At 34.2% G+C, this 27,264-nt stretch overlaps 4 protein-coding genes across 9 annotated transcripts in view; 2 read left to right on the top strand and 2 right to left on the bottom strand.

Moving 5' to 3' along the window:
* The first annotated feature begins 2,577 nt into the window (after nt 1-2,577).
* On the top strand, nt 2,578-4,093 carry LOC123314195. Its single transcript, XM_044899328.1, has 2 exons — nt 2,578-2,684; nt 2,748-4,093. The coding sequence occupies exons 1-2, from the start codon at nt 2,601-2,603 to the stop codon at nt 3,990-3,992; spliced, it is 1,329 nt and encodes a 442-aa protein (XP_044755263.1). The 5' UTR covers nt 2,578-2,600; the 3' UTR covers nt 3,993-4,093.
* A 7,285-nt stretch (nt 4,094-11,378) lies between these two features.
* The window catches only part of LOC123322982 (titin), a 147,434-nt gene continuing 131,548 nt past the window's right edge, over nt 11,379-27,264 (top strand). For 3 of the 4 annotated variants that reach the window (XM_044911115.1, XM_044911116.1, XM_044911119.1), the window contains exons 1-2: nt 11,380-11,527; nt 14,281-14,452. In XM_044911115.1, the coding sequence (XP_044767050.1) occupies nt 14,291-14,452 (162 nt within the window). In that variant the 5' untranslated portion in view covers nt 11,380-11,527; nt 14,281-14,290. Of the gene's footprint in view, nt 11,528-14,280; nt 14,453-27,264 lie in introns of all 4 variants that reach the window. The other variant, XM_044911117.1, reaches the window with a different exon arrangement.
* Nucleotides 15,069-16,313, bottom strand: LOC123322986 (adult-specific cuticular protein ACP-22-like). Its single transcript, XM_044911124.1, has 3 exons — nt 16,174-16,313; nt 15,690-15,791; nt 15,069-15,419 (listed from the first exon to the last, which is right to left on the bottom strand). The coding sequence occupies exons 1-3, from the start codon at nt 16,186-16,188 to the stop codon at nt 15,189-15,191; spliced, it is 348 nt and encodes a 115-aa protein (XP_044767059.1). The 5' UTR covers nt 16,189-16,313; the 3' UTR covers nt 15,069-15,188.
* The window catches only part of LOC123322985 (adult-specific cuticular protein ACP-22-like), a 77,385-nt gene continuing 71,687 nt past the window's right edge, over nt 21,567-27,264 (bottom strand). For 2 of the 3 annotated variants that reach the window (XM_044911122.1, XM_044911121.1), the window contains exons 2-3: nt 22,003-22,101; nt 21,567-21,943 (exon numbers count right to left, since the gene is read on the bottom strand). In XM_044911122.1, the coding sequence (XP_044767057.1) occupies nt 21,713-21,943; nt 22,003-22,101 (330 nt within the window). In that variant the 3' untranslated portion in view covers nt 21,567-21,712. Of the gene's footprint in view, nt 21,944-22,002; nt 22,102-22,564; nt 22,658-27,264 lie in introns of those variants that run through there. The other variant, XM_044911123.1, reaches the window with a different exon arrangement.

The following is a 27,264-nucleotide window of genomic DNA, read 5'->3' on the forward strand; positions in this document are numbered from 1 at the left end:
ATGATGACTAAAGTTTCGGGACTTTTCAAAACAATCTCAACAAGTCGCATAAAAAAATACAAGCTACAATGTTAAAAACTAACAACTTTCTGTTATATGAAGACCTATCTTCTCAAAATCAGCCGAATAAAAAAAAATTTTTTCCAGGCTTGAGAGTGTATATGTATGTATAACAAAAATCTAACCAAATACATGACGATAGTTTAGGGCATCAAACTAGCAAAAAAGTCACCTGGACATTCTCTAGCCTGTCGTCTTTTTTGTATTGCGAAGCAAATGATTCCAGAAAATAATAATATAATAAGAAATAGATCACGCCTTCAACAGTAAGGCAGGTAAATAATAAACAAATTAATTCAGATGCATAACATCCGCAGATAATTAAATCAACGAATGTTACGATCTAAATCGAACTAACAAACTACCATCGCTCGAAGTATTACCAGAATTTTCATTTCGAAATGCTTTGAATTGCCGGCTCCTTTTATTCCATATCAGTAGCGGGTATGATGTATAAATACGCTACTGATATGGAATAAAAGGAGCCGGCAATTCAAAGCATTTCGTTGACGAATGAGTTTTATTGCTCTGACGAGGTCAAATAAGACCGAAACCATGGTCAGCATCTACTCTTTGTCGACGAAATGAAAATTCTGGTAATACTTCGAGCGATGGTAGTTTGTTAGTTCGATTTAGATCGTAACATTCGTTGATTTAATTATCTGCGGATGTTATGCATCTGAATTAATTTGTTTATAAAAATATAATGTGACAGTTTTCACAAACAAGTTGAATGAAGCTCAAAAAAAATATCAGTTTTCTCCTTAGAACGTAGATACATGGAATGAAAAATAAACATTCCAAAAACTGGAGTGAGATAGTTGCTTAGTGCCGCCAATTACAATTGAGACATTTGTCTCGGACATCACTGTCACGACAGTACGAATAGGTAGGAAGTATCTAAATTTTCCAATTTAACGCCATTGCCTGTAGTGTAATGTCTACAGAAATACGTGGAACTCAACTTACAGGGTTAGAACTATTTAGAGGCTGACTATAGGAATATCGAAAACCGATAAAAAAAAGGGTGGCTTAAATTACAAAAAAGTAGTACACCAGTATAATCGCTATATAGAATAATGATTCCACAGTACACACCTCAGAACATAGATACATAGATTAGTGTCGCCAATCACAATTGAGACAGTTGATTCGGACATCATTGGCGCATCAATTTTCAATACGAATAGACAGAACGCATGTGAATTTTTTCAATAAAACCATTGTATAAAGACCACATGGTCTTTATACAATGATAAAACGCCACCGCCTTAGTGTCGCGCTAGACAGAGAAACATCAAATGTGTGTACTACAAACAATTCATTCGTAGCACTGAATGTCCATTCCATGTATCTATGTTCTAAGGTTTCCTCGAGATATCTCCCCTCTCTCGCCTCGAACATAATAAAAGTTTTTTATTATAAAATAAACCATTCAACCGTTTTTGAGAAACCGAACATGAGTTCGAGGCGCTCAGCTATACATGCCAAAGCGGAACCCAGTTCACAGTACATACTATAATTCAGTTCAGTCGGTTTAGTGCTTCTAATAGTGCTTATAGACTTTTTTTTTAATTTTGACTACTTGAAGGTGCCTTCCCAACAGGTGAAACTCCACGACGCTCGAGTAAATCCCAATTTAGCACCGTGGCTCCCCTACTATACCTTAAAATTATATTATAATTTACTATTAAAATTAGCTTTAATTTATAGAGGGTGTTTTCAAATATTGGGCTTTCTTTTTGACAGAAATTAGAACTCATCAAAATAAATCGTTTAACCCAAAATTGTCTATATAAAATATCCAAGATACAACCCCTAGAAGTTCGACAAAATTTCATTGAATTTCAAGTACGGGACTGTGGAAGGTGACTCCGGCATCGCAAAAACGAAACAAAACATTCATTAACATATGGCTGGACAATGAATGGTTCGTCGGATTAGATGCATCAGGTCACTTTTGAGAAAATCATAATTGTTGTTTCGTGCAATTTAGGGTGAAAAAAATTTGGCAAGAAGATTGTGATGCCCAATGTGAAAAAATTCGTGAATAATTTAGACGAATTTTATTGGTGAGATTTTGAAGTATTTTTCACATTTGTGTCCTAAGTCTCTTCTGTCAGTTGGTTTCGAAATGATACTTTCATAAAATCGTGTAAGTTACTAAAAAATAATGAGAACAATTCGGCAATCCTAAGTTTTCATTTTTATTACCACGTCAATATTGAACGAGCCAGTATCCTTAACGCTACAACATGGATCGTATTTTCAATTTTTTTCTCAACTTTGTCATTTTGAAAGTTTTGTATAGGTGATTTTTGTTGAAACGCTTCATTTTGACCAGTTCTACTTTCTGCTGGAAAAAAGCCTCACCTCCAAATACATCCTATATACACTCTTTGAAAATGATTCCAATTCGATTTTGTGAAAGAAGTAATTAGTACAAATCAACCTATATACCTATTTTACAATACTGAAACTTTCTTCGAATTCAAACTGACTACGAGAAAACCGATTTCGAAATTAATCATCACATCGTAATGCTATGGACTTGTAATTCGTTGTTATTGGAAACGATTTGTCATAGTTGTCTATCAAAACCGAAAATCTTTTCTCCAACGAATGTGAGTGAAAATTCTTATCATTCTTAAGACTGATCCGAATTATTCAATTCCTGTTATTTTCAGATGAAGGACTTCTCGATATTATGCTTGACGATAGCCACAGTATGCATTCAATATATTTCTGCTAGAACTATAGAGGACGAACTCAAGGATTTTTGCGACATAATGCCAAATGAACAGATGAAAAAAATTGCCGAAGCCCATATTAAAACTGACAAGGAATTCAACGAAGCTATCATCTTCCTCCAGAGTACTGCTTGGGCCAGTTTGATCCGAGATGTTCAACAAAACTCCGAATGGAAAAAACTAAAGAGAAGACTCAACGATACAGGCTTGAATATCGACGCTATGTTAAAATCTTTCTTCAGTATAATTACAGATCTGAAACCGATTCCAAATACAAGGAAAACTCGTCGAAGTCTAAGAGCTTTCTTCGACGACATCGAACTGGTTCTTCCCATCGGCAAGCTCTTAGCCATGTTGCACGAGAAGAAGCAAAACAGCACGGTGTTTCAAGAGTTCTACAATAAAATTTCTTCAGAAGAAGTTCATAAAATGTTCGAAAGTGTGAGGAAACAACCAGAAATGAAGCGTATAATCATCGAGCTGAAATCTATGGGTGCTAGAGTCGATGACATGCTAGAACTCTTCTATGGTTTCATGAATTGGGACTCCCCATCTCGTGTCACTCGTAGAGATTCAAGTAATACCAGTTTAAAGGAAGATTTTGAAGATTTCAAGAGACTGATTCCATGGGAGAAACTGAGGAATATATCCGATGAACATTTGGCCAACGACAAAGAATTCGGGGAAGTTGTCACGTACTTCCAAGGACCTGAGTTTGCAAGAATTGTCAATGCCATAAAGATCCGTCCAGAGTACATAGAACTGAAGACTTATTTAGAAGATGCAGGTATAGACATCGAAGGTATCATCAAGTTCCTCTCTGATCTCATTATGAGCGCTAAGCCTGGCTGTAAGACAAAAGTGGAAAATGCGGAAACGAGAAAGATCAGAAGCTTCAGGACATACTTGGACGAAATAGAAGGGGCAATACCGGTGGGGAAACTTCTTGCTGTATTCAATGATAAGATGGAGCATAGTGAAGAATTCAAAAAATTCATAAAGAAAATTTCTGAGCCGAAAGTGAAAAAGATGGTGGAAGACATCCGTGAATTGAAGGAGTCACGTGAACTATTTGAGAAGCTACAAGGTCTTGGAGTGAGAGTTCGTGAAACTTTCATTATCATCTATGCTTTTCTGGGTTGGGGATCTCCTTTCGAAAAAACGAAAGATATCGTTTCATGAGGAAGTCCGATGTTCATGTTTTTGCAATGTTACTGTTTTCGATATTTTGACTTGTTCTGATTCCTTTTCAACTCTCAATAAAGCTTAAAATATTATTAATTGGTCCAGACTTACATTTCAATTTGATAGTCAAACCTCTTCGGAATAGGATTCAAGAAATCAAAAGTGATATTCAAATGAAGTAGTAAAGACAGAGTGAGCAAAAAGTAATGCACAAAATTCGTATCTTAGGTGTTAACTTAAAAAAAAAATATAGAACCCTTTCCACAATTTTCTACAAAATAGTAAACACCGAAATCTTCATATATCATGTGAATTCAAGATGAAGCTTTATTATATCTATCAGGCAATCTCGAGTCATTTGTTCGTGTACTTATTGGAAGATGACAGATTCTAACTTTTGCAGAAATTGCAAGGGTTGTTGTTCATCGAGGTTAAGGAACTGATTATACAACTCTCAAAGCAGCGATTGAGGCTTTACTTCACAGATCTTTTGTGCCCCTATCAGAGCTGTTCTTGGCATCATATACTCCACAGCTCACCCTCCAGTTCCAGAGTTCTGCGATAGCTTCATGAGATTATTTCCTCACTTCGAGCCTTTCTTCTCCAAATCATTTTGTGCGTTGCTGCTTCCTGAGGCCGCAATTTGCTTTAGGTATAGGAAATCTAGGGAGGAGGTGTGGCATTTTCCTGCTAAAATACAAATATTTCTTAGATCTTGCAATATTAAAGTTTCGTCACTACCTCAAGGCATAATGATGGAACAAGATCAGAAGGGGGCGCAGGCATTGGAATATGTGGAGCGCAATATAAGACATTTATTTCCTAAGGCATGAGTTATTTAACCTACAGGCAAACACTATATGATGGCTAGAGACAATGAGGTGACTCTTCTATGAGTTCCGAGGCATTGAAAGAACTGAAAAAGCAGATGAACTTGCGAAAAGGGCATCAAAGTTAACACCTGTTTGGACCTGAACCTTCGTGTGTACTGGGCAAAGATCAATACAAGACTGCGGTACGATAATGATTGATGAAAAATAGAACAAACCTATGAAGGAGGGAAGCATAGGAGACATGCAAGGTCTATAATATATAAACCGAAAAAAGCAACTGTACACATAGTAGACATTGGCATGCCTAAGAATATATATGGGAAGTCTCTTCGTGATCATCACGAATTAAAACCCAAGATTCCTAAAGACGTCGCAGATCTTTTGGATACCATTGACGATCTGGCTAGGATCAATGGCAAGAGTAGTAGAGCACAAGATCCAAGTCATCGCAGTTCTGAAAGGCAGAGCCAAGCACCATTCGTGCATTGTCAAAATAATGAAAGTAAAAATTATAATAATATTCTGAAATTTTTTCCTGTTTGTCTTGAGTACGATAATTGTTTGGAAAATTTGTGATCCGATAAAGATCACCTAGAAGTGAAGTACTGAAGTCGAAATATCTCTTATCTAAATGTATGGTGGATGCGCCTGATTTGTATTTCTGCATTTTAATACCCATTTCTCTTCAAACATGCGATGGAAATCTTGTAAAGAAAAAAATACACTTAAAGGATTTGCTTTGGTGTATGCTTCCACTGAAGTGAAAATTGTATAATTTGTTTCTTCAGTTCAATCAAGGATTTTCACCTACTTGGGAAAATATTTAAATCTTCAGAGAAACAGGCGCATCCATTTATTTCTATTTGATTCATGAACACAATTTTGTTTTATCAAGATGTTCAGCAGTATATAATATCGTCAGAATATAACTTACTGTGTATGTTGACTCATTTTCTTTTCCGAATATACAATTTCCGATTTTCAAGATGAATAAAAATTGTTATTATTTCTATGCTTTTGACTTAGTTTGAAAGAAACAAGAGGAGCTTTTTCACGAAAGTTTCGATATAACTGAGATCGTGACATTTTTCACTTCGAAACTAGGAGATAAGAACTAGGTGTATTGAATTGGAAAACATATCTTTTATACAGGGTGTCCCAAAACCAGTGAATCAATCGTTAAATCACGATAGAATAGACCAAATCGACCAAATACTATCGAATAACACCAACATTAGTACAGCGAAACATTGGTTCAGTGAAAATGTACCGTTTCCAAAATTATTAGAGTTTTATGAAAATTCCCAAAATTGCCGATTTTCGAACTATGTTAATAATAGATTATTGTATTATCACCCCTAATTTGAATTATTCTAAGTAGTTAATAGAAAAATAAAATAATAATAAATGTAAATTGAAACAATTTTTTTTTTCATAATTCTTATCACTCAGAATAAACCCCCTCTAGTCTGACAAAATTATAAAATAGTTATTTGTGCAACCAGTTGGGAAAAGCATTTTTTTTTTTTGAGCGTATAACGAAAAATAGTGTTTCCCAACGTGTTTCGCACAATATTTTTTCTAATTTTAAATATGATATTGCTATGAATTGAAATTTAAAGTACCAAAAACGTCTTTAAATGCTTCTATCGGAGATTCCTTTATAATCGTCTATTGACACAAATTATTCAATTTTTCAGTCCGTTACTATGAAAGCAAGTATCGTTTCATCATCAGTTGCGAAATATTTTACTTTGCGTAACTGGTTGCGAGAAGTAAAACGTTTCAGAACGTCAATGAGTTTTAAAAAGTGTCACTTTAAATGTCAAAATTAGAAAAAAAAAATTATTCTGAGTAATAAAAATTATGTAGAAAAGAAATTGTTTGAATTGAAATTTACTGAGATTTTCGATTATTTCAATTATTTTAATAGGGGTGATAATACAATAATCTAAGATTAATATGGGAGACAAACGCTATACTTAAGCACAAATTGGCTCTGTTATTGAAAAAAATAATTCGAAATTAGGAAATTTTAGGTATTTTCATAAAATATTAATTATTGTGGAAACCTTAATGTTGGTGTAATTCGATAGATAGTATTTGGTCTACTTTATCGTGGTTTGACGTTTGATTCACTAGTTTTGGGACAGCCTATATTTCAATATGAGTTATTCATGAGGAATGATAAATAAACTTCTCCAAAAACTACTAATTCAAAATCTAGATATTTGTATCGCCAAGTTCTTCGTCGTTATTTCACACAAAATGTTTGATAGAGATTTTCTAAACAAGACCGAAGATGAAATGAATAAAACTTATGGGGTTAAAGGATCCTGCCAATATAATAGCAACATTCCGTGATTTGCGTGGAGTCAAGTCTTAAGCGTAAATCTTCAGTTTATTACAGTTTCCAATGATAAGTAATTTCACAAACGACACAAGCGTAACTTTCTCGTAGAATCTATTGCGTCTTCTTCAGCAAGGGTTGAAACTTGATCACAGTAAGCGGCGTCTTTTCCGGGAATGTCAGCTTTAATCATTTGGGATGTCCGATAGGGCCTTGTCCCACTGAAGCAGAGCTTCAGAGACACGCAACAATTAAATGCTTTGGTGGGTATTTACGGAAATCACATTCATCCAGACCTCGTGCAAGTATTGGAGAATACAGAAGACCATCAATCGATAATTTTCCAACAAGATGGCGCACCACCTCATTTCTTCCAACCGGTGCGTCAGTTCTTTGATGATTGGATGCCTGGATCGTAACAAGGGGACATATTGAGTAGCCACCCAGATCACCCGATCTGGTGGTTCCACTGGACTTTTTTCTATGGGTTCACCGGAAATCCAAGATTAACGCTACCCGGCCTGAGTCACTGGATGATTTGCGAACTCGGATCATTAATGAATGCCGTTAAATTACACCAGAAATCCTGTGTAATGTACGTGAACGTATTTATTATTGCATATTGCATATGAACGTATTTATTACTGCATGGAAGTCAATGGTGCCCATTTCTAGCAGTTAATAAACTAATCACAAAAGTAAGTACTCTTCCACTCTTTCACCTGGCATTTCGTTATCAATGGAAATTTTTAATGCCAACCTTCAGGATCAAATACCTACTCGATAATATTTTCAACACGAATTATGACAAAACCCCTTATCCCTAATCAAAATTACAGGGTTACTCTCACCCTCGTTAGGGGGTGGCAGCTACGGGGATGCAAAGAGCGTAAAAGTTGTTCCTCCTCCAATCAGAAATTGACGTGTCCTAGCGATTTTCAAAATTTTTATTTTAAAGTCGGAAAATATAGGTTTTCAGTTTTCGTTGGACCACCTCGGACCACACTGTATGTATCAAGATTTCGTAGCCTACTCTACAGTGAATGCTGATGAAGACTAGTTACATCTTCTCCAAATAAGATAAGTATTGGCTGTGATATGAGAGAACTAGAGCTAGATGTTTAGATAGAACAGTGCCAGAAGAGGAATTATTTCGGAAATTGTATTACCAATATGAACTTAAAACAATTCCTGAAATAAATAATGAGCGAAATAATGAAATTGAATAATGAAGATTGTTCAAAACTTGTATCGCTAATGACGGTGTAAACACAAGTCGTAAACCTACATTCTAAATGTGCAATTGTATTTACAACAAAATTGGTATTCTTGAGTTCGTGCATAGCATTTATAATTTTTTACTTCAAGTCATATGCAGAAGTTGGCCCCATCACGAAGGTATTAATCCACTTTGAGAAAGGCAACAACCGTAATAATGGCATAAACATTCTATTTCCTGGATAATGCTGCTTGTTGTTAGGAAACAGCAAGAACTTTCAAAATGAATATGTCATTTATAAAAATGATCAGAAAATCAAGAAACCTCGCTTTATGTCTATACAGGGTGTGGCGTAACGAATGGATAAATATGCAGCCTGCAGTTAGAGGACTCTATAGCGGTTCAGAAAAATATATTTTACGTTTTGTGAAAGTGAAATTTTCGAAAATTCAAGAATATTACACCCTTCGCCACTCGTTTTGCAGGCAAGACTCCAAATGAAGGAATTTTTCAAAGTGTTTTTTGGATAGTATTCCTGGATAGATGATCTATCGAATCGAATTCATTACTTTTGAGGCGCATGAATAGTTCTTGATGAAAAACAATCTAACTCAACTTTTCCGTTTTGGATATTTTGTTGAGTTCAACCTAGCGCGGTGTAAAAAATAATATGGTTACCTGAGAGCTAAAATGAGAAATGCAAGCAGAATAAAGCAATCATCTATAAAAAGGTATAGAGCATGTACTGAAGCTCATGGTGGCCTCTTAGAGCATCTTTTGTGAAATTTAATTCAATGAAACTATACTCATTTTAAAATTTTTTATATGCAATAAAGCTATGATTCATTGGAAAGTGTAGACTAAAGAGCATCTATCGGAACTCATGGTGGCCAATTTAAACATCATTTGTGAAACTTTATTCAATGAAACGATATTTTAAAATTGATATTTTTTCTCGTTTTCTTTTATTATTGAATCCCAACGTTGTGCAATCAATATTTTCAAGTTAATTTCAAGTTATGAATTGAATTTCAGCCTTTTTGTAACAAAGGTCTTGACTCAATGTGATAGAAATTAATTTTAAGCTTTTTTTCTTCATTACAGAAAAGCTAAAATTCACTTCGTTATTTGAAATTCGCTTAAAAACTATTAACTTTACAACTATAGGACTTAGTAATGAAAGCATACGAGAGAAAAAAACAATATTAAAATATCGTTTAATTGAATCGAGTTTTACAAAAAGTGTTAAAAGTGCTCAGGAGCTCTACTAGATGCTTTACAATTTTTTATGAATAATTGCTTCATTCTGCTTGCAAGTCTCATTTCAGTTGCTAAAAATTAAAGAAAAAGGCTTGACTCATTGTAATAGAAAATTATTTTGTATTTAATGCTCGAAATAGAGTGAGTTATACCATTTCAGAATCTCAGTGAAACAGGCATGTTTCCTTTTGCTTTGGCAGTCAGGTAACCATATTATTTTTTACACCACGCTGGGTTGAACTTAGGAAAAAAATAAGCAAAACGGAAAATTTGAGTTAGATCTTTTTTCTATGAAAAACTATTCATGCGCGCCAAAAATAATAATTTACATTCGATAGCGCATCTATCCAGGAATACTATCCAAAAAATAGTTTGAAAAAATTCCTTTATTTGGAGTCTTGCCTGCAAAACGAGTGGCGAAGTGTGCAATTCTCTTGAATTTTCGAAAATCTCCAATATCTCGAAAACCAAGGGACTTTTACTAAACATATAATATATTTTTCTGAACCGCCATAAGGTCCTCTACCCGCCGGCACCATATTATCTATTCATTACGCCACACCCTGTATATGGTTAGATTCGCGATTTGAAGATGCGATTTTATATGATAGAGGTATCCCATTTGAAGAAATTATTTTAATGGCAAAAAGTCCAATTTCCAATTCGATAGCTCGAAAGATAACATACAGTATTTCGGAATAATGGGCCATTTCTGCTGTAAATTACAAATAAAACTATTCAGGGTGAGTCTTTCAATTGTACAAATATTTTAACAGAAGATTTCTGAGGTCAAAAGAAACACTTTTTTCTTCACCATTTTTTCCGAGTCGGGGCTCGGTTCAAAAGAAACCGGCCGTTGAAAAACCATAAGAAAATGTATCACAGACGGTTTTATCGAATGCAATAAATTTCCATTTATTTGATTAATCTTCTTCGATATCACCCACGTCTTCCAGTTTTCTCACTATGACTATTACGTACCATAAAAATACCGAAGATTTGAAGAACCCAACTCTTGAAACTAAGTTGGTTGCTATCTGATGAATATTTGATAGTTTTGTAAAATAAAAGTATTTTTCATATTTTCTCGTATGATGCGCCGTTTTTGAGTAATATATTGTCTCTGAATTCAGAAAAACTGTGTAATTTTACCGAATTCCACTCTTTTTAAAAGATCCACAGATGTGTAGTGTCACAGATTTAGCTAGTTATTCTGAAGGTAATTTTGTTTTTATTAATGAATTATTGAAGACTAATATCTAGATATGTCTAGATTGAAAATTTTTCGGTAGGTTGTATAGGTTCGCAGATAAGGTAAAGGGAATAGAGGGTCCTTTTTCTGGCGGACAAACTGAACAAGAAAATATTCCTCAGTCGACAAAGCAGCTGCCGGTTTTCAGCAGTGCTAATAGAAATGATCGGAAATGAATCCGTAGAAATATACCTATAACTTTTTTTATTGAGTTGAATTTTTTCAATTAACCGACGGAATCCTCCAGGATACCCCATTTCAATCCTTCACTATGTTGCTAGCGAAACGTCAGTCAACAGTTGTTCCCACTCTCCCATCCGGTATTTTTATCCCTATTTCTGGTAACAAGAATTCCCATTCTCTTCCAGCAAGAATTAGACGAATTTGAATCGGTTCGACCTGTGTCAACTACATCACAACATCCATCAAGTAAAAAGGCGCTTCTTTCTGTGGGCGTACTCATAATTTATTTCGAAGATCTGAACTCTCATTTCAGTGATGAACTCCACAATTCTAATTTTGAGGAGCATCGTATGAAATCGAATTGGTGGTGGGGTCTGCCTCAGACGACAGTGTGCCTTAAGATAGATTTGGGGAACATCATAAACTCAGTAGAAGGTAATTTTTCAGAATATATTCATTCGATTTTCACCTCGTCGTACGTCCTATACCAACTAATTTTGTAGTTTTTCTGATGGAATGTTGTGGGTTATTTTTACTTCTTATAATTATCGATTCGCAATGAACATATATTTTTTGGCGCTTCCTAACCTAACGTAACCTTGTGGATTTCATCGAAAGATTTTTTTAATCTCTACTGTCTACGTTTGATATCATTGTTATTACCTATCGTTTTATTGTGTACTGATCGTTTATTCTCAGCATAAAGTTGACAACGTTTTACAGAATTTTCCTCATAAAAAATCGCAGACATTTCGTTTTTTGAAATTTCTCACAGCAATGATTTGGTAATTTCTCAACTTGTAATCATAAACAAATAAATCATTGCAATTTTGAATACTTTTATTTAAATAATTAATGAATATAGAATACTTTTTCCAATTTAACTATTCATCAGTTAATAGCTCAATGTTATTCCTATTTGTACACCCTGGATTCATTAAATACAGTCCGATTACAACGTGTAAATATTATATCGAAATGAAAATATTGAAATTTTACATTTGTTGATTGTCAAAATTCAGCTTACGTGCCAACTGAAGTGCTATTAACCCGCATTTGCAATACTTATAAGTTAGACGCATAGGACAGCCATCTTCCTCTGTTTTATCTTTTTAACTGTAGAATTTATCTCTCGAAATTACCTCATTCGGATATAATTGTCAGATTTGACAGAAAATTTTTTCGGTAGAAAAAATATATGATCCTTGCTGAAATTTCGGAAAAAAATACAAAATGATGAAATAATCCAATAAATCTCTCCAGTCAATTGTCCTTGCCCGCTAAATACAATTTTTGAACGATTTAAGCTAGTGGGATTAAAAACGTCCCAACATTGTTTTTTAAGATTTTTGACCACCTTCTACACTCGGAAATCTCGTGTGAGATTTTGAGAAATTTATCGTAGGTATAAACACGATTAATCTGTTTCGACCTATTCTGTTTGCATTTGTTACATACAATAATATCAAGGGTATATTACCTGAATAATTTCGAAACAAAATTTTATATGACATAGATCAGCAAACTTTTAGTTACGGAGCTACAGGCTCTTTCTTCTATCTTCTACAGTTTTCACCATATTTATATATAATTGGACATGCTGAATAATATTGAAAATATACATGGTAACATTTTTCATGGAACGTCCCCCTTGATCGTGGGTCAGTTACTTCTTTATTAAAAAAAAAGTTGACAGGGCCATTTTAAAGAATAGAGGAGTTTTTAACGTAGAGTTATACCTAGTTGTCAACTATCTTGATTTTTGTGAATTGAGTAAATGTTTTATACATATTGTCTATCTGAATATTTTATGACAGACCTTGTAGATGTGAAGGTTGAAATATACTGGGTGAATCGTTTGCATATTTCAGCAGTATATTCTTGAGGTCAAACGAAACACTTTTTTTCTTTACCATTTTTTCCGAATCAGCTCGGTTTAAAAAAATAAAGGCTGTTTTCTCTTATGACCATTACGTACCATAAAAATACCGAAAAGTCGAAGAACCCAACTAAAGAAACTAAGTTGGGCGCTATCTAATGAATATTTGAACGTTTTGTAAAATAAAAGTATTCTTTATATTTTCTCTTGAAAGACATCGTTTTCGAATAATTTTATATTCAAAAATTGATTAGTATCTGTGAAATTTGAAAAATTGGGTACTTTGGCTGAATACAACTGTATCTAAAAGATCTACATACGTGTAGTGTCATTGATTAAGCTAGTTATTCTGAAGGTAATTTTGTTTTTCCAGGGATGGCAGGGTTCATTATATAAACTTAAAATGGCTTTATCACTCATCAGGGGCGAATCGAAAAAAATGTTTTAGGGTTATTGAGCTTAAAATGAATTCCTTGTTATTATCGAGATAAAAAACGGATGGTTGAGTACCCTTCTTTCTCAACATGATTTTTAGAATGAAGAATGGATTGGTAAATTCCATATAAACTTAAGAGTTGGGAAATGTTTCTATATCTTATTAGTATAAGGAGGGAAATTTCATGTACTTGGACCAAGTCTTTCTAATTTTAGGACACAAATCCAAGCTTCTTATCTGTTCATATATTCTTCTGAACCCATTCTGATTCGGACCAACTTTTTTCGTTTATTTTCTTCAGAGAAATTATGAAAAATGATTCCCTTACAAGAACTTCTTCTTGACAAAGATTTAAACTGGGAGACACTACAGTATTAGTTAGTATGGGAGCCGCTCCTTACTACTAAATATATGAAAGAATATCACCAAATTATATCAACTTTTTTATGGAGATTTAAAACACTCTTCTGTTTCCCGATGTAAATAAACAAGTCTACTAACTTTTTATATACAAAAATTGACATCAGGTGGTGTATCACTTGTTGGAATTCCCAATCACCACCAGACTTATTGCATGTATGCATATGTATTGAAAAGAATAAAAGGAGTTTAGTTGAAGAGGAAATGTAAACTGATGAAAATTCGGCTCTTATATTTCATATCAATCGAAACACACCCCGATAGTTACAGTAAAATGAAACAATTCTCTAGGAAAAAAATTTCATATTTCTTTTGAAAATGGAAGGACGTAATATTATGTGTGGATTCATTTCGTTGAAAGATAGGATCGATGTTAGGTCGGAATGCTTTTTCGAATAATTTTTCTCCTTTAGTGAATGATTTTTACACAGTTATTTTTAATTCAATCCATAGTTCCTACAGAATGCCAATAGGGGGAACTAAAGATGGTAGGGAAGTACCGATACTAACTCCTAAGGTGGAAGAAACTGCGCAAGAAGAAATTACACCAACTAACTCTGAAGATAAACTTACTGAAGGTGGTCCCTCTATAAGGGTGAGCGAGGTGACAGTCTCTGATGCAGAGGTGAGTTTTTCCAATTTTCTTCATCTATTAAGTAGAAGTACAAGAAAAATTCACATACCTAACGCGCCAAAATATATTTATCTGGTGGCTATGTACATTCAAAGCCCTCAACCTTTGGCTTGGCTGACCTCTGTGATAAACATGTGGCTGTTCCTAAGACACTCTTGACCACATTGACAATGGTATTAGTCAGCTAGTTTCTCTGCCTGCGTGCCTCAAGTCTCAGGGACATGGTGATGCTTAATTTTCTTTATTTTCAAGTCAAACTTCAACACCCTGTTTCTCAGGAAATGTAGTAGTTCTGTACAAAAGCTATGTATAATACCAAACTGTCATTATTTTTTCATGCAGCATCATCTGAACTTTGTCGCTCATATTCAATAACACTATGAAGAGTTTGAAGAAACAGGTAGAAACAAACGAACTAGCAACTTTCCAGAAAAAAAAAAACAATTCTCCAAGTGCTGGTGTCTGGAATTGATTGTTTCGATATTATCATTGAAAAATATGACCAAAATTTCGTTCCCAGTCATATTCAAAAATTAATTTAAATATAATCATGATTTCTGACTTTGTACTTGTAGAGCAACTGAGGGAACAATAAGGCGAAAATTAAAAATTAAAAACATGTTTTATTGCACTAAATAAAAATAAGTCAACATAAAACCCAACAGTCAACATAGGTTCATAACAAGGTGAAAAAAATAAAATTCGGGAAATCGAAATCAACTTCTGTCTATCCACTGAGGGCACCAATTCCTCCATGTTCACTGTGACCTTCATATTTCACTTTGTAGTCAACTCCGTGTTTTCCTGCTACGTATTCGACAATACGCTTCCTGCCGTCAGGTTGCAAAATGGTGTATACCCCCTTGGTTTCGTCATGATCCCTCGTTTCCCACTGGCTCTTAATGTCATGGTGTTTCAAGTCGTGTACTGCATAATCATAGTGGTAGTGAGGGGGAGCCTGGAGTAAATATATGAACTTGATATATTATAATACATATCTGGATTGGCGTTTTTTCCTGACTTGGTTGGACATGGTTGATTAAACGAAACGGTATCGAAAAAAATCCTTCCTGATTTTTCGATTTCTTCTGATTTTTGTAAAATTTTTATATCACAAATTGGTGGACACAATCAACGTAATGAAATTAATGAGATTTTCATTTTTAGCGGTACCATGGCATGTTCATGCCATCAGGTAATTTGAAAACGATCCAAAAATTATGCTCACCTTATAATCTATGTACTCCTCTAAATGGTGATCATGATGATGTCCTCCATCTTCAAATTGTCCATGTACACATAGTGTACAAGCGACTAGAAAAGCTAGGACCTGTTGATGAAAATTGTTGTGATATATTTGAAACGGATTTCAAAAATATATTATATTTTCTACAATTTTGAGGAATCCTATTAAAAAATTATAAGTCTGTGAAGAAAATCACCACAAAAGAGACAAAAATTTATTGAGTTTAGAATGATATGATGTCGAAAGAAAGTTTTGAAATTTATATGCGTGTTTTTTGATGACAAGAAGGAAACTTAAGCCCGTCCAAAATTGTGCGAAAATCCAGAGACAATGTCTTCAGAAGGAAACTTAAAGCCCGACTCTGCTTTTTAAATTCTACCACCAAGTCACTTCGCATATGAAACTGAATTTTCTAATGGAATCGACGATGAAAAATATCCACGAAATGAATATTATTATCACTCACTATCAAACAATTCATAGTGGATATCCTAATTAATGAAGGTGTTGGTTGATGTAGAACCGAGTAGTTGACTGATTCCTAGCACTGTATCTACGGTATTTAAAGCATTATTACGTGAAAGTAGGTGGTTTTCTTGAAAATCATTAATAGCTCCAGTATGACACATTGTAGCTGATGCATATCTTTCACTCTGCACAAATTTGAATATTCATTGGAATTTTCATTGTTATTTTGCATTTCGTCGGAATTTGTTCGTGAAACGCCCGTTCAAAGACTCTGATTGCATCTCGAATTCTTGTACATCCTGTACATCTTTATTTCATACTTGGGTTAGGTTATAAAAATATGTTCCTAAGTATAACTTAAAAGTGTCTCCAGATGGTTACTTATGGTAGATATTCAGAACGATATGAAAATTTCACTGGAAACTTTAGAGATCCAATTGACTTTAGAATTCCAGACAATTTGAGAGTTGATTTGATTGCTGCACTTTCAGTAGCATAGATCACTAAGCCCTTTTTTTTCTTCAATTTTCAACTCGAAATTTCACAGTAATATTTTGTAATTAGTATTTGGTCGTAATATAAACTAGGAAGGAAATGAAGTGGGACAGCTGAAAAATGGCCTAGTTTGACTAGCTATTATTTTGACATTACTTTAGTGATTGCTGGATATTCACCCCGAGATTTGAAGTGTTATCCTTTTTCTGTATGCGAAAGACGCAAGCTATTTTATTTTAAATCCCTTCTTCTTGTTCATGATGTAAATGCAGAACAGCCAACAGATTTTGGCGTAGAATTTGGGAATAGAAAAAGGTCTAACAAATTAGCTTTCGATACTAGGTGGTTAGGTCAAAACCTCGGGACATTCACTTTTCGGATACTATGCGTTGCTATGGAAGTATCGTCATTTTATGAAATCAATTTTTTTGCCAAAATTCAAGATGTAAATAGCGCTACTTCCATACATTTTGTGAAGGAAATGTCTCAAGGTAATGACCTAACAATCCACCCAACATGAAGGGAAATTTTATAAGGTATATTTTTCTCTTTGCTATATTCACATACTGTACAACAAGGAGAGCTTGAAAAAAATACTCTGCGAAGGTTGCAAGAAAACTAACGATGGTGGCTTCAATCTATTCGAGAAAATACAACACTATTGCGAAAAAAAATTCGGAACTATAGCTATATAGAATTGTAAGAAAAAAGGGGATTTCATATAATAATGATATTTCCATAGCAATGCATTTTATGCGAAAAATGGCAAAGACATGTGAGCTAGCATTCCACCCAGCATCAAGAATAAACTCTGTAAAGCCCTCCACCATTTTCAAATTCATCTCAAAAAACAGAAGTTTCTGGCTCTCTGTTCAACAAGAAGATATAGAAAAACAAAATACTCTGCGCCAGTTGCATCCAGAGGCGAAGGATAATTCTCTGTATATCGGGTTGAATATTCAATATCACAAAATGATGCGAAGTTATACCTACCTAATCAATTTTTCATTTTTGTTGCTTATTTCGCAGTTACTGTCTTCAATTTGCCAGTAATGGTATTTCAAACTTACTAATTAAGTTGAAAATTTAATTCGAGCAATATTATTAGCAGAAGAGGGTTCTGACTATTTGCAGGAGCAGTAGGTATTTCGTATAAAAATAAAGAATGAAATATGGAAAAAAAATCAATGAACGTAACGTTCCGGAATCTATATACAAACGATTAGGTACTTCATAAGATAAGATACTATTTATTTATAATGCTGAACATGCAGTAAGAGTCAATGTATACAACAAATGAGGGCACAAAATGGAGTAAACAGTTAAAAACTTAGACAAACAAAGCAACAAATACAAATCAGACTATGAAATGGCCAGTCATTCTAAATCATCATCTTTGAAATTACCATCCACGAATTCTTTTACACAATAAAATGCTCTCGAAGACTAAAATTTTCTTGCCTTCAACCTTCAATTGTGATTTTTTAATGGTAGTTTTCTAGTTTCCTTGAGTAATTTGTTAAAAAATATTACTGCTGTCTAATAAGCAGACTTCTCAAACGTAAGACAATTAAGTAAAATTTTTAGGATTACATTGAGTATATTTCATCCGAATTGATAATTCTGAAGAATTAAGTTGATTTTGTGATGAAGGAATATGCTTCATGATCCGAAACGTTATTTTTCGGTGGGATATTCATCAGGCAGCTTTAGGAAAAGCTACTAAAAATTTCACCGCGGTAAATATAGGACAATATCCTCAAATACCTGCGTGAATACGAAAAATAAAAGAAAATGTGATGATTTGCATGAATTGCGGAAACTGTAGGTATTGCATCACAGGAAGTGCACTCTTTCCATATTTCTTCCTTTTCATACGGTACAAGGAGGTGAGATAACTTCGTACATGAGCATTGATACCCACATATAACTAACGGAATTACGTAGAACCATTCAACCACGACACGTTCTCCACTCAGTAATATACGTACATACATTTATGCATATAAAACCCAAGAGGCAAGGTTCTTCGAAATCGTACTGCGACAGTAGCAATACAATGTTATGCACTTGTACCTATAAAATATCGCAGGTCATGGGGTCGATACCATCAATGAACTATATAAGAGACATCGAAATAAAAACTTCCAGCAGTGATTGAAATATATTGATTAAGTGAAAAAACTTATCAGGAATTTGGACTTTAATCTCAGCTGCCAAATTAATTCGATTCATTGCAATAGCTGAAATTCCAAATTCCCGATATGTTGTTTTACTTATCCATGGATGAAATTCAAACTGAACTGATATATGCATTGATTAATTTTTTTATTGTTGAGATGTTTTAAGGAACAACAACCTCAGCCATTTCCCAAGATCAACCTTAAGAGAATCAGAAACATATTGCATCTCCTCGTTGTGTCATGGACCCGTTTATAATAAACTGGAATATTTTCTGTTATCTCCAGATACCCCAACTTTATGAGATTTTTCTCTGGAAACGTTCTCGTGGAGGAGACACGATCCCAGAATCTTTGGATTCTGTGGTTACTGTCTGGACTTCTTATACGTCCCACCTTTTTTTTTTGCTCGACCTTCTTGGAACTGGAACAGTATCACTAAAAATCGATATCAGAGAAGAACTGGAGGAGATTTGTTGGATTGAACGAGTTTCGTTAAGTTAACTTTCTGAGGGGACATGCAGGCGGATAGAATAGTATATATAGCAACCAGAAAAATCAAGATAAATAGTAAGATAAATCAGGATATTATGGCAGTTGACCATGATCCAAGCTGTTTAATGTATGTGGATAGTTGCAAATGTATGAAGTCCTCAAGTCCATAAGATCCATGTAATTATATTTTCAATTCATGGCATTTTTCTTTTCGCTAGCTCTTCTCCTTGTTGTGCTGCAGTGAACGAAGTCCATGAGCACCATTGAACTTCTGAAAAAAGTTGGAGAAACAGACGTGTTGGATTTTCTAGGCCGTCCTTAACTCAGTAAAATCGGTACAGGGTACAGGTGAACAGAATATGTTGAGCCGTTCAGCAGATGACAGCAAATTAACCCCATTCTACTTAAATGCTTATTTATTGAATAGGTGTGTTAAGACTAGCAGTTGGCAAACACCGTTGTTTCCCCTCGTTGGCTATGAGTTTCATGTCCCCTTCAGAGGAGCTCTGTAAATGAAAAGCCTCAACTGTCTGGGAATCATCCCTTGCGCTCCGTTCAGAGCAAAATTTTCTGAATACCTGCTCACGCAGAGGTTTCCTGCATTATCCTCGTTGGTAGGAGTTGACACTGACATCAGAAGGGGTATTTCAGTATCACAGATTATCACTTACGAAAATTTCATTTGCGTGCAGACAAGTACATCATACATCTCTGCCTGTACATGGTGTCCCAAATTCCATGTCTAGTGAGGGAATCTCAGAAACAAGAAGAGCTGGAGCAAAACTGATGACAGGTTTCCGAGCTCTTTTTCAGAGAAACAAGGAATGATGAAAACAGTACCTTCCTACGATCCTGCGTTTTTGATATATGTTTCAGCAAAAATTGAGATTTCGATGATTTCTGAAAGTTCTCCTAACGTTTTTGTCCGAGATCTGAAACTTGAAACTTTTACAGATATTTTTATACGTAGAAACTACTGACAGACGATTTTTTCTAATTCAAGAATAACAAATAAAAGTGCATTTAAAAAACACAATATTTGTCTAATAATTTATCGAAATCAAGAGCAGGAAGATTTTTCTTGAGCTTATCAGTGGATTTTATGTAAAAAAGTGAACCTATATTTGTTTAACGTTTTCGAAATTGTCAAAATCTCATTTTTTGCTGATAATTCAACAAAAAAAGATCGTAGGAGGCTACTTTCATCGGCATTCTTTGTTTCCCTGGGAAAAGATCTCGGAAATGCGTCGTCGGTTTTGCTCTAGCTATTCTAGTTTACGAAATCCTCTCACTGGACATCGAATTTGGGAGACAGTTTACTATGGAACAGTCCTTTCCGAGGGGTATGTTGTGAAGCATTTTCCTCTTCCAATATTTTGAGGGCCCTAGAAGGCATTTGAATAATTGATCCACTATTTCCATATTTCTGAAACTATTCCCTTTACAGAAAAATTTGAATACATTTTTTGCGCATTTTAAGCTGCTCTACATGATGAACACGAAAAAAATATAGGTTCCCATTTGAAAAAATTTAGTTTTGATTGAAATTCTATTTGAATTTTCAATTTTAATTTTTGAAGACCCTGTATATCAGATTACTAAAAATAGAAATATAACGTATGGTCCAATATGTTGAGAAGAGCTGAAGGAATTTGGTTTCGATACATTCATTAGAAAACTAGTATGAGCTATTTTAGTGAGTACCTAGAGCTGTCAAAATTTTAGGAAACAGTCGAATACCTACCTCAGAATCGGTGCTATATAGGACCATGGTTGTCGTATCAAAATTACCTTAAAATTTGACAAGGAATTCAAAAATGCAATAATATATAGGGTGTTCCATTTAAAATAAGAAAGTTGATACTAACAGGAAAAATACGGAGCACCCTGTATTAAGGTGGGTTGTAAAAAATAAAAGTTCAATTTATTACAGACATGTTTTGTTTTCAACTTTTTCTTCTAGCTCCTTTAGTTTCCACAATAAGGTATAGACACTTTAACTAGGACACCCTGTACCTAATTTTCATTTGAATATTACTGACCTGCTCAATCAGTCATATGAGTGCATTTTACATTCTTCCAAACGAAAACGTTTTATTTTCAAAGGAAATTCACCAGTATGACCTTCACTTTAGATTCTGCTTGATTATATTCTGGTCTATTTCACTTATTTTCGACAACACTATCCGAAGGTTCATTATTGTATATAAAAAATCCGAAGTGGAGAGTCAACAAGTTTTATTGCATTACAAACTAGATAAACATAAACTTAACAAAACAACTTAAAATTCAACACAGGTATCAAGGCGGCTCAGTAGGTATGTAATATACATAGTATAAAGACTAAATCTCTGGCATCATATTCAATCAACCGCTAAGGGCTCCAATACCTCCATGTTCGCTATGACCTTCGTACCTCACTTTGTAGTCAACCCCGTGTTTACCAGCTATGTACTCGACAATACGTTTTCTACCGTCAGGTTGCAAGATAGTGTAAACTCCTTTCGTCTTGTCATGGTCCCTCGTTTCCCATTGACTCTTGATATCGTGATGTTTCAGATCGTGTACTGCGTAGTCCCAATGGTAGTGTGGTGGCGCCTGTAGAAAAAATAAAGATATTGAAACCTAATATTCGCTTTTTTTAGTAGGAAACGGACCTTATAGTCAATGTATTCTTCTAAATGGTGGTGATCATGGTGTCCTCCTCCGAATTGGCCGTATACAGATGCTACACTGACCACTAGTAGAGCTAAGACCTATAAAAGATGGTTGAGATATTAGTATCCTGAAAGTCTTCAGATTTTCATATTGGTATATTATGGTACTGATAGATTATATGTCAGGTTTGCTACAAAACACGACAAATCAAACGCTTTTGCAAAGAAAGCCCAATAATAATTCAATTTGATGATGATGACGATATACGAGTAGCAGAAGCCAAAATTGTAATAATTTCTGGAAACTTAATTTTTCAAATATTCTACAAACAAATCTTAAACAAAAGTTTTCCAATATCAATATTTGTATTTGAGATGGCCGAAATTTAATTCACAATTCTCGAACTATTAGTTTACACATCAGTTTTTCAGAAAATATGAAGTTGGAGACAAATCAAGTATTGAAGGAATTCTAAGTCCAATCCCACATATTTCTATTGATTTTGTCGCCTTCGATCTCACTATTAATCATTATTAATTTAGCGATTACGTGAACACTCACAATTATACCGTTCATTTTCGTTAACTTAATACGATAAGCTGATCGAATTGAAACCGAAATGTTGACTGATTTCTTCGGTCACATATCGGGCTATTTAAGGACCCGACATGTATTACGTGAAAGGCATTTGTTTTCGTGAAAATCATTAACGGTGTGCCATATGGCACATTTTTGGCGATAAGTATCTTTCACTTTTACATTGCCCCAAAAATTTATTGAATGGAAATCAACAATTAGTGTGTTCATTGGTAATTCAATCGAATGCGGAATTGATAACTAGTATCGAATTGAACTAAGGTTGAGTCATGAAATTCAACGGAAGAGTTAAGCTTTTGGTTAGTTATTCCTCTTCTTTTTGGATTTTTCCAACTCCTTTAATTTAAGTTTACTTTCGTTGAGACGATGATGCATTTGCACGAACAGAAAAATTCTGATATGGCTATGGCATATTTTCCATATGAAATCTTGAAACTTTGGGCGAATAGAACGAAGAACTTCTTGTCTGTTTTACTTCATTCTATTTCTTATCCGTCAAAAGTCAGTGGTCTTTAATAAGGAGATGTGTTCTTTCAATCGAATACTGGTTTCTTCTCAAACAATTTTATTTCCATCAGTTTTTGAGAAAAGTGCTTAGAGCTCGTAAAATCGAATTACTTGAAAAATTTGTGCTAGTGCCTGAGATTGGAGATACGATATTTTCAACGTGTTATGATATTTTTTGTTTTCAAAAATCTATTGATTACTAGAAATAAGATAAACGCTGCCATCTTCACTCGAGGAGTCTAGATTTTAGAAGGAGCAGTGTGTTGGATCTGGATTCCTGTCAGGGGGCGCTACTGTTTATAGAAGCATCATAGCGACTATTGACATCAAATAATGAGTTCATCAATTCGTTTCTTTTTGATTGAGTTGTGAATTGTGTTGCTCTTACAAGATGAGATTCTCTCTCTCTCTGTTGTTATTCCAAATGGTGGTGACAAGCTAGCTTGATTTAGATTGTAGCTTTTGTTGATTCACCAGTGGATGTTACGTATCTGAATTGATTACGTTCATTACCTCTTAATTTTAAGGCATATTAATTTAATTAATTAAGTCTATTATTACCTTTCATGAATATGGACGCACCTAAGTAACTAAAGGCTGATGAATCTTCTTTCAATAACAACCAAAATAATAACGCAAACTTCGGCAATCACCAAGGAAAAAACAAGGAAGAAATTTTGTTTTCAATAAAGAAGCTGTCCTTCAATACAAAAATATCAGCTTATTCTATAAACATATTTTATTAGCCTTATTTTACACGCATTCGCTGTCGTTTTCTTTTCGTTGCGCTGTCTCTTTTCAGGAATATGGTAATACGTTAAAGAAAATTTATTTTCCGTTGCTTCGATATGCTGTGCTGTCGTATTTCATTACCCATTACACCACTGTATTCCCTACTAGAACCCATTGAGGGCATAATTAAATTATTGATCAGAAATGAATATTTTTCACACATGGAAAATACATTCAAGGCAGAATATCAATTCGATACGACAAAATTTGTGTAATTTGAAAGTTGAATTCAAAAGAGTAGGTAATGAGCTCACGAATGATTAATGTACATTCAGCAGTCACTATGGTAACGTCTACTTACTTATCATTCAAAAGTAGAACGGAAAGCAGGAAAAAAGGCAACTTTTTTCTCGTGAAGTGATAAATTTTTGAAAAAAGAAAAAAGTTTTCAGCAAGATTGAAGAATTTTCAACTACAGTTTATCTACATTTGGAAAATCAGAAATCTCGGTCATATCTTGGAAATGGCTAGATCAAAGAATTCAATATAATATTCGATTTAATCGTAAAAAACTGCCTGCAGAATGTGACAACAATCATTTTCGAGTAAGAGTTGAAACGAGCGTGTGAATGACCATTATAGAAAATGGCAATTTCTCAATTTTCGTTCATAGAAACGATAGGCTGGTTCTGTTTTCAGTCTTGGTTAGTCGGGAAAAAGGAGCTCGAAAATGTGACACCCGTTTTCTTCTAGCTGCTATATAGTCCTCGAGATTCCCCAAGTAGATAATTTATTAATTATGCTCACCCTGTACTCCTTCTATTCTGCACGATAATACCTACTTCATAATCTTAACCGTATATACGATGCTGTATTAAAATCTAATGTTAGAATTGGTTTAAATTCCTAATCTTGAACAGTAAAATATAAGCAATTTTGAATTCAAGCTAATCTGTAATAATTTCACATTTTCCCATATGAAAATTTGTCGATAAATTATAATCTAGGTTTTAGTTAGAAGATCGTTTCTGGTCTTGAGAATTAATACTCATTTGTTTCACACGGCAACTACATGGAGAAAACGTGCCGATGTGAAATTATGATGCATAATGACAAAATTCATTATTGATTTAACTATCCCAGAAGTGGTGTGGAGAATAAATCTCCGATTATATCAGTTTTCTTACGCATTAAAATGTTACGGTTGAGAAACCAATAAATCGTTGTTATATTATTGATTCTCATTAGAGACAAGTGAAATTTTTATTCCGAGAATAACAATTATACACGAATGCATAACCGAGAAGAGTTATGGTTATCCGTACCAAGATCATGTCCTGCCAACACAGGGTCTTTTTAAGGGGATAATTATACTTAGATTAAAATTACATACGAAGGTAATCATATTTACAACCCTCATTTTTAATTTTACTTGTTGATTCCTTTCTGAAAATTAAGGATCGTTCATAAACGATATATTTTGATCGTTTGGAAAATAACGTGAATTCAAAAAAATTCTTCTTCAGTTTTGGAGGACTCTTTGAATGGTGACTACATGTGGACGTTAAATGATTGAATTCTAAGGGTAGCCACAAAAGTTTCAACAATTATCAATGATTTTCTTCTGAATCTAGATTTCCTTCTACTCTTCTACCCACATTATTTGATTTTTATAATTTTTATGTTCGACATTTTTATTTTCCCTTCAAAGAAAAGATCATGTATTGAAGTCAATTCATTATTAGGTTGAATTTGATTTCTAATGAGATTAAACTGTCAGGGTTAACCGTACTGTCAACAGGTTCAGCAGTATAGCCAAATTACTAAATACTCGTTGCTATTGTTAGTTCAGATAAACGTCAGTCCTCTTTATTTCATTTCTTTTTGTTCTTATTCTTATTGAAAAGAGATTCAAACAGGTGGTTTTTACTCCAAATATAGTACATATTGAAAGCAACAGAATAAGAAAAGTGTCTTGGCTATTTATCGATATCCATAGTTTTATTCAATTTTTGCTTACCTATGATGATATATTGAGTTTAAATTCTTGGTTGAAAAATAATAAGGAAACGACCAAGTTCCTTAGCCGTTTCGGTGGACTTTTGCAACCTTCAGGCTGTAAATAAAATTATTTTAAATATCCACCTCTCAAAAACATGATCTTCTATACACTTCTTGGTTAAAAGGAAGTTGGTAGTTTTTCTTCAAGTTCCTTCAACCAAGAATTCATAGTCAATTTTTGTTCAATATTCCATAATTAGTTTTTCGCATCGAACTTGAAAATTCATTCGGATGACAAAAATAAAGGTCAACTTCTCATGCAATCTATATACTTATATCTTGAATCATGAAAAAATTTGTCTTCAACAAGAACGAAAAAAAAAATTACTATAATTCTTCAGTTAATCTGCAACAATTCGTTATTCAGACACATTAATCTGTGAAGATAAAAAGTGACCAAGGAATTTTACTCATCCAAAAGACGGACATTGCAAGGGAAATTCAAAAATTCTGCGAGAAACCATCAAGAACCCCGTAAATACTCAAAGCAAACACTCCAAACACATCCTGAATATGGGTTCAGAAGTTCTACCGGAAATAATGTCATTCGAAATTAAAACTGCTTTCAAACAAATGGGAAATGGGAAAACTCCCGGTTTGGAGGAACCATTCTGGAAGAAACGATTCGAATAAAGCATTTATTCAGCAGAATAAATGCTTGGTGGAGGGACAAATACCAAAGTCGTGGAAAAACGCTGAAGTTATTCTGCTCTACAAAAAAAGAGACAGTTCAAATATTGAAAACTATAGACCCATAACTCTTTTATCCCACCTTTACAAGTTACTAACAAGAATAATAAAATTAATAACAAATCGTTAAACATAATAAAAATAACAAATCGACAACAAAATAACAGAAAACTGGATGCGTACCAGCCAGAATAACAGGTAGGCTTCCGTTAAGGTACAAAAATATTCCTCTGCACTTGAAACGCAAAACCTACGGCAGATGTATATTACCAGTGGCAACTTATGGTCTAGAAACTATGGCAATAACAGAAAAAGGGGCAGAACAACTGAGAGTAACTCAAAGGACCATTGAAATGATTTTGCTGTGTATAAGCTTAAGGGACGGAATTCCGAACACTAAAATACGAAAAAAGACTAGAATAACTGAAATCATGAGGCGAAACTTAGGTGGCAGTGGGTGGCACACGTTGCAAGGCAGAGTGTGGAGAGGTGGTCACACAAAGTGACGTTTTGGGCACCTCGAGAGACAAAAGAAGCATAGGAAGACAGAGAAAAAGATGGATAGACGATATAGTCGCTGTAGCCGGTAAGCAATGGATGAGAACAGCAAGATAGAGAAGCATGGAAAAAACTGTAAGAGGCCTATTATATCTGACACTGGATGAAAGAGGACT

This window comes from Coccinella septempunctata, chromosome 1 (assembly GCF_907165205.1).
Source record: "Coccinella septempunctata chromosome 1, icCocSept1.1, whole genome shotgun sequence".
Lineage (NCBI taxonomy): Eukaryota > Metazoa > Arthropoda > Insecta > Coleoptera > Coccinellidae > Coccinella > Coccinella septempunctata.

What these genes read in the sequence shown, in the direction of transcription:
- LOC123314195 (XM_044899328.1), top strand. Translation starts at nt 2,601, where the DNA reads ATGCTATGGACTTGTAATTCGTTGTTATTGGAAACGATTTGTCATAGT. An exon ending in AAATCTTTTCTCCAACGAAT is followed by an intron (nt 2,685 to 2,747) that starts GTGAGTGAAAAT and finishes TGTTATTTTCAG; the next exon opens with ATGAAGGACTTCTCGATATT.
- LOC123322986 (XM_044911124.1), bottom strand. An exon ending in AGGAGTACATAGATTATAAG is followed by an intron (nt 15,420 to 15,689) that starts GTGAGCATAATT and finishes TATTTACTCCAG; the next exon opens with GCTCCCCCTCACTACCACTA.